Source organism: Petromyzon marinus, unplaced genomic scaffold, assembly GCF_048934315.1.
Source record: "Petromyzon marinus isolate PM22_M1 ecotype Great Lakes invasive population unplaced genomic scaffold, UKy_Petmar_22M1.pri1.0 PM_G_Scaffold_11, whole genome shotgun sequence".
Classification (NCBI taxonomy): domain Eukaryota; kingdom Metazoa; phylum Chordata; class Hyperoartia; order Petromyzontiformes; family Petromyzontidae; genus Petromyzon; species Petromyzon marinus.
The window spans coordinates 961,403-979,622 of NW_027422662.1; the positions used below are offsets into that span (position 1 = coordinate 961,403).

Below are 18,220 nucleotides of genomic sequence, written 5' to 3' on the forward strand. Positions count from 1 at the left end.
ATAGACTGTCAGTACACTCACCATACTTAATAACCATTACTACAGTCTACATTATAGACTGTCAGTACACTCACCATACTTAATAACCATTACTACAGTCTACATTATAGACTGTCAGTACACTCACCATACTTAATAACCATTACTACAGTCTACATTATAGACTGTCAGTACACTCACCATACTTAATAACCAGGCTACAGTCTACATTATAGACTGTCAGTACACTCACCATACTTAATAACCATGCTACAGTCTACATTATAGACTGTCAGTACACTCACCATACTTAATAACCATTACTACAGTCTACATTATAGACTGTCAGTACACTCACCATACTTAATAACCATTACTACAGTCTACATTATAGACTGTCAGTACACTCACCATACTTAATAACCATGCTACAGTCTACATTATAGACTGTCAGTACACTCACCATACTTAATAACCATTACTACAGTCTACATTATAGACTGTCAGTACACTCACCATACTTAATAACCAGGCTACAGTCTACATTATAGACTGTCAGTACACTCACCATACTTAATAACCAGGCTACAGTCTACATTATAGACTGTCAGTACACTCACCATACTTAATAACCATTACTACAGTCTACATTATAGACTGTCAGTACACTCACCATACTTAATAACCATTACTACAGTCTACATTATAGACTGTCAGTACACTCACCATACTTAATAACCATTACTACAGTCTACATTATAGACTGTCAGTACACTCACCATACTTAATAACCATTACTACAGTCTACATTATAGACTGTCAGTACACTCACCAGGCTTAATAACCATTTACTAGTCTACATTATAGACTGTCAGTACACTCACCATACTTAATAACCATTACTACAGTCTACATTATAGACTGTCAGTACACTCACCATACTTAATAACCATTACTACAGTCTACATTATAGACTGTCAGTACACTCACCATACTTAATAACCATTACTACAGTCTACATTATAGACTGTCAGTACACTCACCATACTTAATAACCATTACTACAGTCTACATTATAGACTGTCAGTACACTCACTCATACTTAATAACCATTACTACAGTCTACATTATAGACTGTCAGTACACTCACCATACTTAATAACCATGACTACAGTCTACATTATAGACTGTCAGTACACTCACCATACTTAATAACCATTACTACAGTCTACATTATAGACTGTCAGTACACTCACCATACTTAATAACCATTACTACAGTCTACATTATAGACTGTCAGTACACTCACCATACTTAATAACCATTACTACAGTCTACATTATAGACTGTCAGTACACTCACCATACTTAATAACCAGTACTACAGTCTACATTATAGACTGTCAGTACACTCACCATACTTAATAACCATTACTACAGTCTACATTATAGACTGTCAGTACACTCACCATACTTAATAACCATTACTACAGTCTACATTATAGACTGTCAGTACACTCACCATACTTAATAACCATTACTACAGTCTACATTATAGACTGTCAGTACACTCACCATACTTAATAACCATGCTACAGTCTACATTATAGACTGTCAGTACACTCACCATACTTAATAACCAGGCTACAGTCTACATTATAGACTGTCAGTACACTCACCATACTTAATAACCATTACTACAGTCTACATTATAGACTGTCAGTACACTCACCATACTTAATAACCATTACTACAGTCTACATTATAGACTGTCAGTACACTCACCATACTTAATAACCAGGCTACAGTCTACATTATAGACTGTCAGTACACTCACATACTTAATAACCATTACTACAGTCTACATTATAGACTGTCAGTACACTCACCATACTTAATAACCAGGCTACAGTCTACATTATAGACTGTCAGTACACTCACCATACTTAATAACCATTACTACAGTCTACATTATAGACTGTCAGTACACTCACCATACTTAATAACCATTACTACAGTCTACATTATAGACTGTCAGTACACTCACCATACTTAATAACCAGTACTACAGTCTACATTATAGACTGTCAGTACACTCACCATACTTAATAACCATTACTACAGTCTACATTATAGACTGTCAGTACACTCACCATACTTAATAACCATTACTACAGTCTACATTATAGACTGTCAGTACACTCACCATACTTAATAACCATTACTACAGTCTACATTATAGACTGTCAGTACACTCACCATACTTAATAACCAGGCTACAGTCTACATTATAGACTGTCAGTACACTCACCATACTTAATAACCAGGCTACAGTCTACATTATAGACTGTCAGTACACTCACCATACTTAATAACCATTACTACAGTCTACATTATAGACTGTCAGTACACTCACCATACTTAATAACCATTACTACAGTCTACATTATAGACTGTCAGTACACTCACCATACTTAATAACCAGTCTACAGTCTACATTATAGACTGTCAGTACACTCACCATACTTAATAACCATTACTACAGTCTACATTATAGACTGTCAGTACACTCACCATACTTAATAACCAGGCTACAGTCTACATTATAGACTGTCAGTACACTCACCATACTTAATAACCAGGCTACAGTCTACATTATAGACTGTCAGTACACTCACCATACTTAATAACCATTACTACAGTCTACATTATAGACTGTCAGTACACTCACCATACTTAATAACCATTACTACAGTCTACATTATAGACTGTCAGTACACTCACCATACTTAATAACCATTCTACAGTCTACATTATAGACTGTCAGTACACTCACCATACTTAATAACCATTACTACAGTCTACATTATAGACTGTCAGTACACTCACCATACTTAATAACCATTACTACAGTCTACATTATAGACTGTCAGTACACTCACCATACTTAATAACCAGGTACTACAGTCTACATTATAGACTGTCAGTACACTCACCATACTTAATAACCAGGCTACAGTCTACATTATAGACTGTCAGTACACTCACCATACTTAATAACCAGGCTACAGTCTACATTATAGACTGTCAGTACACTCACCATACTTAATAACCATTACTACAGTCTACATTATAGACTGTCAGTACACTCACCATACTTAATAACCATTACTACAGTCTACATTATAGACTGTCAGTACACTCACCATACTTAATAACCAGGCTACAGTCTACATTATAGACTGTCAGTACACTCACCATACTTAATAACCAGGCTACAGTCTACATTATAGACTGTCAGTACACTCACCATACTTAATAACCATTACTACAGTCTACATTATAGACTGTCAGTACACTCACCATACTTAATAACCAGGCTACAGTCTACATTATAGACTGTCAGTACACTCACCATACTTAATAACCAGGCTACAGTCTACATTATAGACTGTCAGTACACTCACCATACTTAATAACCAGGCTACAGTCTACATTATAGACTGTCAGTACACTCACCATACTTAATAACCAGGCTACAGTCTACATTATAGACTGTCAGTACACTCACCATACTTAATAACCATTACTACAGTCTACATTATAGACTGTCAGTACACTCACCATACTTAATAACCATTACTACAGTCTACATTATAGACTGTCAGTACACTCACCATACTTAATAACCAGGCTACAGTCTACATTATAGACTGTCAGTACACTCACCATACTTAATAACCAGGCTACAGTCTACATTATAGACTGTCAGTACACTCACCATACTTAATAACCAGGCTACAGTCTACATTATACTGTCAGTACACTCACCATACTTAATAACCATTACTACAGTCTACATTATAGACTGTCAGTACACTCACCATACTTAATAACCATTACTACAGTCTACATTATAGACTGTCAGTACACTCACCATACTTAATAACCAGGCTACAGTCTACATTATAGACTGTCAGTACACTCACCATACTTAATAACCAGGCTACAGTCTACATTATAGACTGTCAGTACACTCACCATACTTAATAACCAGGCTACAGTCTACATTATAGACTGTCAGTACACTCACCATACTTAATAACCAGGCTACAGTCTACATTATAGACTGTCAGTACACTCACCATACTTAATAACCAGGCTACAGTCTACATTATAGACTGTCAGTACACTCACCATACTTAATAACCATGACTACAGTCTACATTATAGACTGTCAGTACACTCACCATACTTAATAACCAGGCTACAGTCTACATTATAGACTGTCAGTACACTCACCATACTTAATAACCAGGTACAGGGACATTACAGTCTACATTATAGACTGTCAGTACACTCACCATACTTAATAACCATTACTACAGTCTACATTATAGACTGTCAGTACACTCACCATACTTAATAACCAGGCTACAGTCTACATTATAGACTGTCAGTACACTCACCATACTTAATAACCAGGCTACAGTCTACATTATAGACTGTCAGTACACTCACCATACTTAATAACCAGGCTACAGTCTACATTATAGACTGTCAGTACACTCACCATACTTAATAACCAGGCTACAGTCTACTACATTATACTGTCAGTACACTCACCATACTTAATAACCAGGCTACAGTCTACATTATAGACTGTCAGTACACTCACCATACTTAATAACCAGGCTACAGTCTACATTATAGACTGTCAGTACACTCACCATACTTAATAACCAGGCTACAGTCTACATTATAGACTGTCAGTACACTCACCATACTTAATAACCAGGCTACAGTCTACATTATACTGTCAGTACACTCACCATACTTAATAACCATTACTACAGTCTACATTATAGACTGTCAGTACACTCACCATACTTAATAACCATTACTACAGTCTACATTATAGACTGTCAGTACACTCACCATACTTAATAACCAGGCTACAGTCTACATTATAGACTGTCAGTACACTCACCATACTTAATAACCAGGCTACAGTCTACATTATAGACTGTCAGTACACTCACCATACTTAATAACCAGGCTACAGTCTACATTATAGACTGTCAGTACACTCACCATACTTAATAACCAGGCTACAGTCTACATTATACTGTCAGTACACTCACCATACTTAATAACCATTACTACAGTCTACATTATAGACTGTCAGTACACTCACCATACTTAATAACCATTACTACAGTCTACATTATAGACTGTCAGTACACTCACCATACTTAATAACCAGGCTACAGTCTACATTATAGACTGTCAGTACACTCACCATACTTAATAACCAGGCTACAGTCTACATTATAGACTGTCAGTACACTCACCATACTTAATAACCAGGCTACAGTCTACATTATAGACTGTCAATACACTCACCATACTTAATAACCATTACTACAGTCTACATTATAGACTGTCAGTACACTCACCATACTTAATAACCATTACTACAGTCTACATTATAGACTGTCAGTACACTCACCATACTTAATAACCAGGCTACAGTCTACATTATAGACTGTCAGTACACTCACCATAATTAATAACCAGGCTACAGTCTACATTATAGACTGTCAGTACACTCACCATACTTAATAACCAGGCTACAGTCTACATTATAGACTGTCAGTACACTCACCATACTTAATAACCATTACTACAGTCTACATTATAGACTGTCAGTACACTCACCATACTTAATAACCAGGCTACAGTCTACATTATAGACTGTCAGTACACTCACCATACTTAATAACCAGGCTACAGTCTACATTATAGACTGTCAGTACACTCACCATACTTAATAACCAGGCTACAGTCTACATTATAGACTGTCAGTACACTCACCATACTTAATAACCATTACTACAGTCTACATTATAGACTGTCAGTACACTCACCATACTTAACCATTACTACAGTCTACATTATAGACTGTCAGTACACTCACCATACTTAATAACCAGGCTACAGTCTACATTATAGACTGTCAGTACACTCACCATACTTAATAACCAGGCTACAGTCTACATTATACTGTCAGTACACTCACCATACTTAATAACCATTACTACAGTCTACATTATAGACTGTCAGTACACTCACCATACTTAATAACCATTACTACAGTCTACATTATAGACTGTCAGTACACTCACCATACTTAATAACCAGGCTACAGTCTACATTATAGACTGTCAGTACACTCACCATACTTAATAACCAGGCTACAGTCTACATTATAGACTGTCAGTACACTCACCATACTTAATAACCAGGCTACAGTCTACATTATAGACTGTCAGTACACTCACCATACTTAATAACCATTACTACAGTCTACATTATAGACTGTCAGTACACTCACCATACTTAATAACCATTACTACAGTCTACATTATAGACTGTCAGTACACTCACCATACTTAATAACCAGGCTACAGTCTACATTATAGACTGTCAGTACACTCACCATACTTAATAACCATTACTACAGTCTACATTATAGACTGTCAGTACACTCACCATACTTAATAACCAGGCTACAGTCTACATTATAGACTGTCAGTACACTCACCATACTTAATAACCATTACTACAGTCTACATTATAGACTGTCAGTACACTCACCATACTTAATAACCATTACTACAGTCTACATTATAGACTGTCAGTACACTCACTATACTTAATAACCAGGCTACAGTCTACATTATAGACTGTCAGTACACTCACCATACTTAATAACCAGGCTACAGTCTACATTATAGACTGTCAGTACACTCACCATACTTAATAACCAGGCTACAGTCTACATTATAGACTGTCAGTACACTCACCATACTTAATAACCATTACTACAGTCTACATTATAGACTGTCAGTACACTCACCATACTTAATAACCATTACTACAGTCTACATTATAGACTGTCAGTACACTCACCATACTTAATAACCAGGCTACAGTCTACATTATAGACTGTCAGTACACTCACCATACTTAATAACCAGGCTACAGTCTACATTATACTGTCAGTACACTCACCATACTTAATAACCATTACTACAGTCTACATTATAGACTGTCAGTACACTCACCATACTTAATAACCATTACTACAGTCTACATTATAGACTGTCAGTACACTCACCATACTTAATAACCAGGCTACAGTCTACATTATAGACTGTCAGTACACTCACCATACTTAATAACCAGGCTACAGTCTACATTATAGACTGTCAGTACACTCACCATACTTAATAACCAGGCTACAGTCTACATTATAGACTGTCAGTACACTCACCATACTTAATAACCATTACTACAGTCTACATTATAGACTGTCAGTACACTCACCATACTTAATAACCATTACTACAGTCTACATTATAGACTGTCAGTACACTCACCATACTTAATAACCAGGCTACAGTCTACATTATAGACTGTCAGTACACTCACCATACTTAATAACCAGGCTACAGTCTACATTATAGACTGTCAGTACACTCACCATACTTAATAACCAGGCTACAGTCTACATTATAGACTGTCAGTACACTCACCATACTTAATAACCATTACTACAGTCTACATTATAGACTGTCAGTACACTCACCATACTTAATAACCAGGCTACAGTCTACATTATAGACTGTCAGTACACTCACCATACTTAATAACCAGGCTACAGTCTACATTATAGACTGTCAGTACACTCACCATACTTAATAACCAGGCTACAGTCTACATTATAGACTGTCAGTACACTCACCATACTTAATAACCATTACTACAGTCTACATTATAGACTGTCAGTACACTCACCATACTTAACCATTACTACAGTCTACATTATAGACTGTCAGTACACTCACCATACTTAATAACCAGGCTACAGTCTACATTATAGACTGTCAGTACACTCACCATACTTAATAACCAGGCTACAGTCTACATTATACTGTCAGTACACTCACCATACTTAATAACCATTACTACAGTCTACATTATAGACTGTCAGTACACTCACCATACTTAATAACCATTACTACAGTCTACATTATAGACTGTCAGTACACTCACCATACTTAATAACCAGGCTACAGTCTACATTATAGACTGTCAGTACACTCACCATACTTAATAACCAGGCTACAGTCTACATTATACTGTCAGTACACTCACCATACTTAATAACCATTACTACAGTCTACATTATAGACTGTCAGTACACTCACCATACTTAATAACCATTACTACAGTCTACATTATAGACTGTCAGTACACTCACCATACTTAATAACCAGGCTACAGTCTACATTATAGACTGTCAGTACACTCACCATACTTAATAACCAGGCTACAGTCTACATTATAGACTGTCAGTACACTCACCATACTTAATAACCAGGCTACAGTCTACATTATAGACTGTCAGTACACTCACCATACTTAATAACCAGGCTACAGTCTACATTATACTGTCAGTACACTCACCATACTTAATAACCATTACTACAGTCTACATTATAGACTGTCAGTACACTCACCATACTTAATAACCATTACTACAGTCTACATTATAGACTGTCAGTACACTCACCATACTTAATAACCAGGCTACAGTCTACATTATAGACTGTCAGTACACTCACCATACTTAATAACCAGGCTACAGTCTACATTATAGACTGTCAGTACACTCACCATACTTAATAACCAGGCTACAGTCTACATTATAGACTGTCAGTACACTCACCATACTTAATAACCATTACTACAGTCTACATTATAGACTGTCAGTACACTCACCATACTTAATAACCATTACTACAGTCTACATTATAGACTGTCAGTACACTCACCATACTTAATAACCAGGCTACAGTCTACATTATAGACTGTCAGTACACTCACCATACTTAATAACCATTACTACAGTCTACATTATAGACTGTCAGTACACTCACCATACTTAATAACCAGGCTACAGTCTACATTATAGACTGTCAGTACACTCACCATACTTAATAACCATTACTACAGTCTACATTATAGACTGTCAGTACACTCACCATACTTAATAACCATTACTACAGTCTACATTATAGACTGTCAGTACACTCACTATACTTAATAACCAGGCTACAGTCTACATTATAGACTGTCAGTACACTCACCATACTTAATAACCAGGCTACAGTCTACATTATAGACTGTCAGTACACTCACCATACTTAATAACCAGGCTACAGTCTACATTATAGACTGTCAGTACACTCACCATACTTAATAACCATTACTACAGTCTACATTATAGACTGTCAGTACACTCACCATACTTAATAACCATTACTACAGTCTACATTATAGACTGTCAGTACACTCACCATACTTAATAACCAGGCTACAGTCTACATTATAGACTGTCAGTACACTCACCATACTTAATAACCAGGCTACAGTCTACATTATACTGTCAGTACACTCACCATACTTAATAACCATTACTACAGTCTACATTATAGACTGTCAGTACACTCACCATACTTAATAACCATTACTACAGTCTACATTATAGACTGTCAGTACACTCACCATACTTAATAACCAGGCTACAGTCTACATTATAGACTGTCAGTACACTCACCATACTTAATAACCAGGCTACAGTCTACATTATAGACTGTCAGTACACTCACCATACTTAATAACCAGGCTACAGTCTACATTATAGACTGTCAGTACACTCACCATACTTAATAACCATTACTACAGTCTACATTATAGACTGTCAGTACACTCACCATACTTAATAACCATTACTACAGTCTACATTATAGACTGTCAGTAAACTCACCATACTTAATAACCAGGCTACAGTCTACATTATAGACTGTCAGTACACTCACCATACTTAATAACCAGGCTACAGTCTACATTATAGACTGTCAGTACACTCACCATACTTAATAACCAGGCTACAGTCTACATTATAGACTGTCAGTACACTCACCATACTTAATAACCATTACTACAGTCTACATTATAGACTGTCAGTACACTCACCATACTTAATAACCAGGCTACAGTCTACATTATAGACTGTCAGTACACTCACCATACTTAATAACCAGGCTACAGTCTACATTATAGACTGTCAGTACACTCACCATACTTAATAACCAGGCTACAGTCTACATTATAGACTGTCAGTACACTCACCATACTTAATAACCATTACTACAGTCTACATTATAGACTGTCAGTACACTCACCATACTTAACCATTACTACAGTCTACATTATAGACTGTCAGTACACTCACCATACTTAATAACCAGGCTACAGTCTACATTATAGACTGTCAGTACACTCACCATACTTAATAACCAGGCTACAGTCTACATTATACTGTCAGTACACTCACCATACTTAATAACCATTACTACAGTCTACATTATAGACTGTCAGTACACTCACCATACTTAATAACCATTACTACAGTCTACATTATAGACTGTCAGTACACTCACCATACTTAATAACCAGGCTACAGTCTACATTATAGACTGTCAGTACACTCACCATACTTAATAACCAGGCTACAGTCTACATTATAGACTGTCAGTACACTCACCATACTTAATAACCAGGCTACAGTCTACATTATAGACTGTCAGTACACTCACCATACTTAATAACCATTACTACAGTCTACATTATAGACTGTCAGTACACTCACCATACTTAATAACCATTACTACAGTCTACATTATAGACTGTCAGTACACTCACCATACTTAATAACCAGGCTACAGTCTACATTATAGACTGTCAGTACACTCACCATACTTAATAACCATTACTACAGTCTACATTATAGACTGTCAGTACACTCACCATACTTAATAACCAGGCTACAGTCTACATTATAGACTGTCAGTACACTCACCATACTTAATAACCATTACTACAGTCTACATTATAGACTGTCAGTACACTCACCATACTTAATAACCATTACTACAGTCTACATTATAGACTGTCAGTACACTCACCATACTTAATAACCATTACTACAGTCTACATTATAGACTGTCAGTACACTCACCATACTTAATAACCATTACTACAGTCTACATTATAGACTGTCAGTACACTCACTCAGCTTAATAACCAGGCTACAGTCTACATTATAGAATGTCAGTACACTCACCATACTTAATAACCATTACTACAGTCTACATTATAGACTGTCAGTACACTCACCAAACTTAATAACCAGGCTACAGTCTACATTATAGACTGTCAGTACACTCACCATACTTAATAACCAGGCTACAGTCTACATTATAGACTGTCAGTACACTCACCATACTTAATAACCATTACTCCAGTCTACATTATAGACTGCCAGTAAACTCACCATACTTAATAACCATTACTACAGTCTACATTATAGACTGTCAGTACACTCGCCATACTAAATAACCATTACTACAGTCTACATTATAGACTGTCAGTACACTCACCATACTTAATAACCATTACTACAGTCTACATTATAGACTGTCAGTACACTCACCATACTTAATAACCATTACTACAGTCTACATTATAGACTGTCAGTACACTCACCATACTTAATAACCAGGCTACAGTCTACATTATAGACTGTCAGTACACTCAGCATACTTAATAACCATTACTACAGTCTACATTATAGACTGTCAGTACACTCACCCAGCTTAATAACCATTACTACAGTCTACATTATAGACTGTCAGTACACTCACCATACTTAATAACCAGGCTACATTATTATTCACAAATTGAATCGTTTGTATTTTGTCAATGGCCATAGACTCAACACTGCCCCATAGACTCAGCACTGCCCCATAGACTCAGCACTGCCCCATAGACTCAGCACTGTCCCATAGACTCAGCACTGCCCCATAGACTCAGCACTGCCCCATAAACTCAACACTGCCCCATAGACTCAGCACTGCCCCATAGACTCAGCACTGCCCCATAGACTCAGCACTGCCCCATAGACTCAGCACTGTCCCATAGACTCAACACTGCACCATAGACTCAACACTGCACCATAGACTCAGCACTGTCCCATAGACTCAGCACCGCCCCATAGACTCAGCACTGTCTCATAGACACAACACTGCCCCATAGACTCAGCACTGCCCCATAGACTCAGCACTGTCCCATAGACTCAGCACTGTCCCATAGACTCAACACTACACCATAGACTCAGCACTGCCCCATAGACTCAGCACTGCCCCATAGACTCAGCACTGCCCCATAGACTCAACACTGCCCCATAGACTCAGCACTGCCCCATAAACTCAACACTGCCCCATAGACTCAGCACTGTCCCATAGACTCAGCACTGCACCATAGACTCAACACTGCCCCATAGACTCAGCACTGCCCCAAAAACTCAGCACTGCCCATAGACTCAACACTGCCCCATAGATTCAGCACCGCCCCATAGACCCAACACTGCCCATAAATTCAACAGTGCATATTTAAACTATCTGCGAATCACGGGCTGGACATTTGAGGCCACTTTTTACCTCACGTTTTCCCTCACGAGAGGCGATCTCGCACCCCTGGGGGGTCGTCATCGTCGTTAATTTCTGCTCCGAAATAAAAAAAAAATTCAAATCCGCACCTCACGACTCTCAAAATGGCGCCTGGCCGAGGAGGAGCCTCAAAAATTTGGCGGGAAAAAAAAATCCCGCGTCACGTGGCTAGGGAGGAACCAAATCTGATTGGCTCCAAGTCGCCGCTGGGACCAATCAGAGAGCTCCAAGCGCCTCGCCTCACAGCAGCTCCGCTCCTGCACTGACAGATCACTGCAGAAGGTCTCTCGTCTGTAGTTGAATAGTGTACTAGTGTGTGTATCTGTGTGTATGTGTGTGTATGTGTGTATCTGTGTCTCTGTGTGTGTGTATCTGTGTGTGTATCTGTGTGTGTATGTATGTATGTCAATGACTTGGCCACTGAACTGGATAATTCCAGGGTAAATCTTTTTGCAGATGACACGATACTGATTACTGCTGGCCGCTCTCCGGATGACGTGATTGCTAAGCTCCAGGGTGATTTCAACAAACTACAACATCAGCTAGTTTCTCTTAAACTAGTCCTGAATACCTCCAAAACCAAGGTGCTATGCTTCTCTCCGGGACTAAAGCAGGAAGTTATTTTTCCCCAATTACATTCCTTGAATAATTATCAAATAGAGCATGTTAATATCTATAAGTATCTTGGGGTCATCCTGGATTCAAAACTTAGTTTTGAAGATCACATTGATTATATTGGTAAAAAGACACAAGTAAAAATTGGTTTTCTGTATCGACACAAGCACTGCTTCCCCCCAATGTTCCGTTTGGAATTGATAAAAGCTACCATACTGCCTCTACTTGACTACTGTGACATCGTGTATAAATCAGCCCCAAGTACTGTACTGAAGAAGCTTGATTCCATCTATCACTCGGCCTTAAGATTTACATTGAACTGCCCATATAGGACTCACCACTGTGATCTCTACATTGGGTCAAACTTAACATCTCTTAATGTTTGACAGCTTGTGCACCAGATCTTATTTATTCACGATGTACTTACAAAAAAATCTGCAGACTACCTACTGGATCTCCTCTCTGTTTCAAAGAACAAATTTGACCTCAGGTCATCGCTCATTTACCAGCTTCACATTCCCTATTGCCGTACAAAAACCGGAGGAAGGGCCTTTGCTATTGATGCCCCCAGGGTTTGGAATGCTATTGCCAATAAACTGCAACTTGAATCACTACCTATGAGATCAAAACTGCTCTAGAGGAGTTGTACACCCCTAGCTGCCACTGCTATTCAGTGGCCTAAAATATGGCTCTAGATTTTGGTGTTATAATTTATTTATGTAGTTTATTGTTAAAAATTCGGTCACAGTCCCTATGATCACTGTTACATTGCATGTATGGCTTTTATTTTGGTGATTTCGAAAAGTTTTTTTGTTTTGGCCATGTTTTTGTTTATTGTAGTACGGAATTAGACTGATGTCCTTAATCTTAGTTGTCCTGTGGTTGTTGTTATTTTGACTTGCATCCCACTGGGATTTTTTGCACACAGCGTTGGTGTACGGTGCTATTTCAGGAATATTTTTGATGGTTTTTTTTCCTGTATTTTCTGTTTGCACGGTCACATAATCACATTAAGATGTTTTCTTGTTCATGTTTTTTTGTTTGTTGAGGTTGCACCCGATTCAAGAGCCGAATGGCTCACAGGGCTATACCAAATAAATTAAACTATGAACTACGACCTCCTGTAGACCAGGCGAGGTTTTAAAAATTTCCCGCGCTTTTTGTGACTCCGGGTCACGTGGCCCCGGCTGCCTCCACCCCCCCTCGCGCCCTCGGCAGCGCCTCTCAGTCCCTGAAGGCCACCGCGAGGTTGTTTTAACAAAGTAAATAATGTCCTCATCGTGTACATGTACACACGTGTGTGTGTATAGAGAGAGAGTGAGTCACGAGTGATAGATAATTAATAATTAAGCTGAAGTTAGCCGTCCAAGTGGGAACGTGAAGAGTTTGCGGCGTTGGTTTTGGTGACGGTTTGTTTTTGGCGGGAAAAGTGAAAACGGCTGCGCTGGGGGCTCGCGTGAGGTAAACTTTTAATTATACACAACTCTTAAATTACTCGCCTAATGTTTATTTTATCATCGTAATATACACGGCGTTTAATATTTGCGCAGGTTGACCAGCGTGGTGAAGTATGGTCAGGTCACATTGACCAGAGTGGTGAAGTATGGTCAGGTCACATTGACCAGGGTGGTGAAGTATGGTCAGTACACATTGACCAGCATGGTGAAGTATGGTCAGGTCACATTGACCAGCGTGGTGAAGTATGGTCAGGTCACATTGACCAGGGTGGTGAAGTATGGTCAGTACACATTGACCAGGGTGGTGAAGTATGGTCAGGTCACATTGACCAGGGTGATGAAGTATGGTCAGGTCACATTGACCAGAGTGGTGAAGTATGGTCAGGTCACATTGACCAGAGTGGTGAAGTATGGTCAGGTCACATTGACCAGCGTGGTGAAGTATGGTCAGTCCACATTGACCAGCGTGGTGAAGTATGGTCAGTACACATTGACCAGAGTGGTGAAGTATGGTCAGGTCACATTGACCAGGGTGGTGAAGTATGGTCAGTACACATTGACCAGGGTGGTGAAGTATGGTCAGGTCACATTGACCAGCGTGGTGAAGTATGGTCAGTACACATTGACCAGCGTGGTGAAGTATGGTCAGTACACATTGACCAGCGTGGCGAAGTATGGTCAGGTCACATTGACCAGAGTGGTGAAGTATGGTCAGTACACATTGACCAGCGTGGTGAAGTATGGTCAGTACACATTGACCAGCGTGGTGAAGTATGGTCAGTACACATTGACCAGCGTGGTGAAGTATGGTCAGGTCACATTGACCAGCGTGGTGAAGTATGGTCAGTACACATTGACCAGCTTGGTGAAGTATGGTCAGTACACATTGACCAGCGTGGTGAAGTATGGTCAGTACACATTGACCAGCGTGGTGAAGTATGGTCAGGTCACATTGACCAGCGTGGTGAAGTATGGTCAGGTCACATTGACCAGAGTGGTGAAGTATGGTCAGTACACATTGACCAGCGTGGTGAATTATGGTCAGTACACATTGACCAGCGTGGTGAAGTATGGTCAGGTCACATTGACCAGCGTGGTGAAGTATGGTCAGTACACATTGACCAGCGTGGTGAAGTATGGTCAGTACACATTGACCAGCGTGGTGAAGTATGGTCAGTACACATTGACCAGCGTGGTGAAGTATGGTCAGTCCACATTGACCAGCGTGGTGAAGTATGGTCAGTCCACATTGACCAGCGTGGTGAAGTATGGTCAGTCCACATTAACCAGAGTGGTGAAGTATGGTCAGGTCACATTGACCAGCGTGGTGAAGTATGGTCAGTCCACATTGACCAGCGTGGTGAAGTATGGTCAGTACACATTGACCAGCGTGGTGAAGTATGGTCAGTACACATTGACCAGCGTGGTGAAGTATGGTCAGGTCACATTGACCAGCGTGGTGAAGTATGGTCAGTACACATTGACCAGCGTGGTGAAGTATGGTCAGTACACATTGACCAGAGTGGTGAAGTGTGGTCAGTACACATTGACCAGGGTGGTGAAGTATGGTCAGTACACATTGACCAGGGTGGTGAAGTATGGTCAGTACACATTGACCAGGGTGGTGAAGTATGGTCAGTACACATTGACCAGGGTGGTGAAGTATGGTCAGTACACATTGACCAGCGTGGTGAAGTATGGTCAGTCCACATTGACCAGAGTGGTGAAGTATGGTCAGGTCACATTGACCAGCGTGGTGAAGTATGGTCAGGTCACATTGACCAGGGTGGTGAAGTATGGTCAGTACACATTGACCAGAGTGGTGAAGTATGGTCAGGTCACATTGACCAGGTTGGTGAAGTATGGTCAGTACACATTGACCAGCGTGGTGAAGTATGGTCAGTACACATTGACCAGGGTGGTGAAGTATGGTCAGTACACATTGACCAGGGTGGTGAAGTATGGTCAGTACACATTGACCAGAGTGGTGAAGTATGGTCAGGTCACATTGACCAGGGTGGTGAAGTATGGTCAGTACACATTGACCAGCGTGGTGAAGTATGGTCAGTACACATTGACCAGGGTGGTGAAGTATGGTCAGTACACATTGACCAGCGTGGTGAAGTATGGTCAGTCCACATTGACCAGAGTGGTGAAGTATGGTCAGTCCACATTGACCAGGGTGGTGAAGTATGGTCAGGTCACATTGACCAGGGTGGTGAAGTATGGTCAGTACACATTGACCAGCGTGGTGAAGTATGGTCAGTCCACATTGACCAGAGTGGTGAAGTATGGTCAGTCCACATTGACCAGAGTGGTGAAGTATGGTCAGGTCACATTGACCAGCGTGGTGAAGTATGGTCAGTACACATTGACCAGAGTGGTGAAGTATGGTCAGTACACATTGACCAGAGTGGTGAAGTATGGTCAGTATACATTGACCAGAGTGGTGAAGTATGGTCAGTACACATTGACCAGAGTGGTGAAGTATGGTCAAGCAAATCGCTCCTCAACCTCTCACCGGGAGACTAGCATGATGTTTTGTGTTTCTCACTCGTGATGGGACTTTGTAGTATGAACGCTGAGATGTATAAGGGGCACCGAGGGGTGATCAATAAGTTCTGAATTACTCATTGGTTTTGTCGGTAAAGTCATGTATGTAGAAATATAAAATTATATTAAAACAAAAAAACACAATCACGACGTTTCGATCACAACGCAAGCGATCTTCATCAGGTGTCAAGAACAAATCGCGGAGGTAAATACAGCAAAAAGATGAGAGACGAGAATTCAACAAACCTGAAAAACCATTATGTGAAGCACATCGAGTCAGGCCAACGACACAGTTAGACACTTCCTGGCGGACCACGAATTTCAGAAGAGTGTTACATTTCGTGTTCAACCTTTGGATTGCACATACCACCTGATGAAGATCGCTTGCGTTGTGATCGAAACGTCGTGATTGTTTATTGTTTTAATATATTTTTATTGTATTTCTACATACGTGACTTTACCGAAGAAACCAATGAGTAATTTCATGCAGTCACGAAAGCTTTAATACTTTATTAAGTTCTGAATTGGCCCGTAGTAAGGTAGGGGCAACTGATGAGCGGTTGACAGCTGCGCCATCGAGAGGGAATCTTGATGGTGGCGGTGTTTGTCTTTGTGGGTGAAGGACGCCAGTGGGAGAGCCTCGCCATGGACACGTCAGGTGGCGAACTTGGCCGTGGTGGCAGCAGCAGCAAGGCCGCTTCTGACAGCCGGTGATGGCTCTGTGGTGATCGTGATGGGGTTGGTGGTGGTGATTGTGAGGGTGGTAGTGATGGGTGGTGATCGTAATGATTGTGGTAATGGTGGTGATCGTGAGGGTGGTTATCGTGATGGGGTTGGTGGTGATCATGATGATGGTAGTGATGGTTGGGGATCGTTATGGTGAATGTGAGGATGGTAGTAATGTTCATAATAAAGGTTTTTGGGTTAGATCGCGTTTATTTATGAATGTGTCGTAACCCTCCACCACCCGACATGG

The 18,220-nt window shown here is 39.8% G+C and overlaps 1 protein-coding gene across 1 annotated transcript in view; it reads right to left on the bottom strand.

Annotated features, from left to right (window-relative positions):
* The window catches only part of LOC142908956 (uncharacterized), a 61,996-nt gene extending 49,296 nt beyond the window's left edge, over positions 1-12,700 (bottom strand). Inside the window, exon 1 of the mRNA XM_076059638.1 lies at positions 12,611-12,700. Coding sequence (XP_075915753.1) covers positions 12,611-12,661 — 51 coding nt within the window. The 5' untranslated portion in view covers positions 12,662-12,700. The remainder of the gene's footprint in view (positions 1-12,610) is intronic.
* Between the last annotated feature and the right edge of the window lie 5,520 nt (positions 12,701-18,220).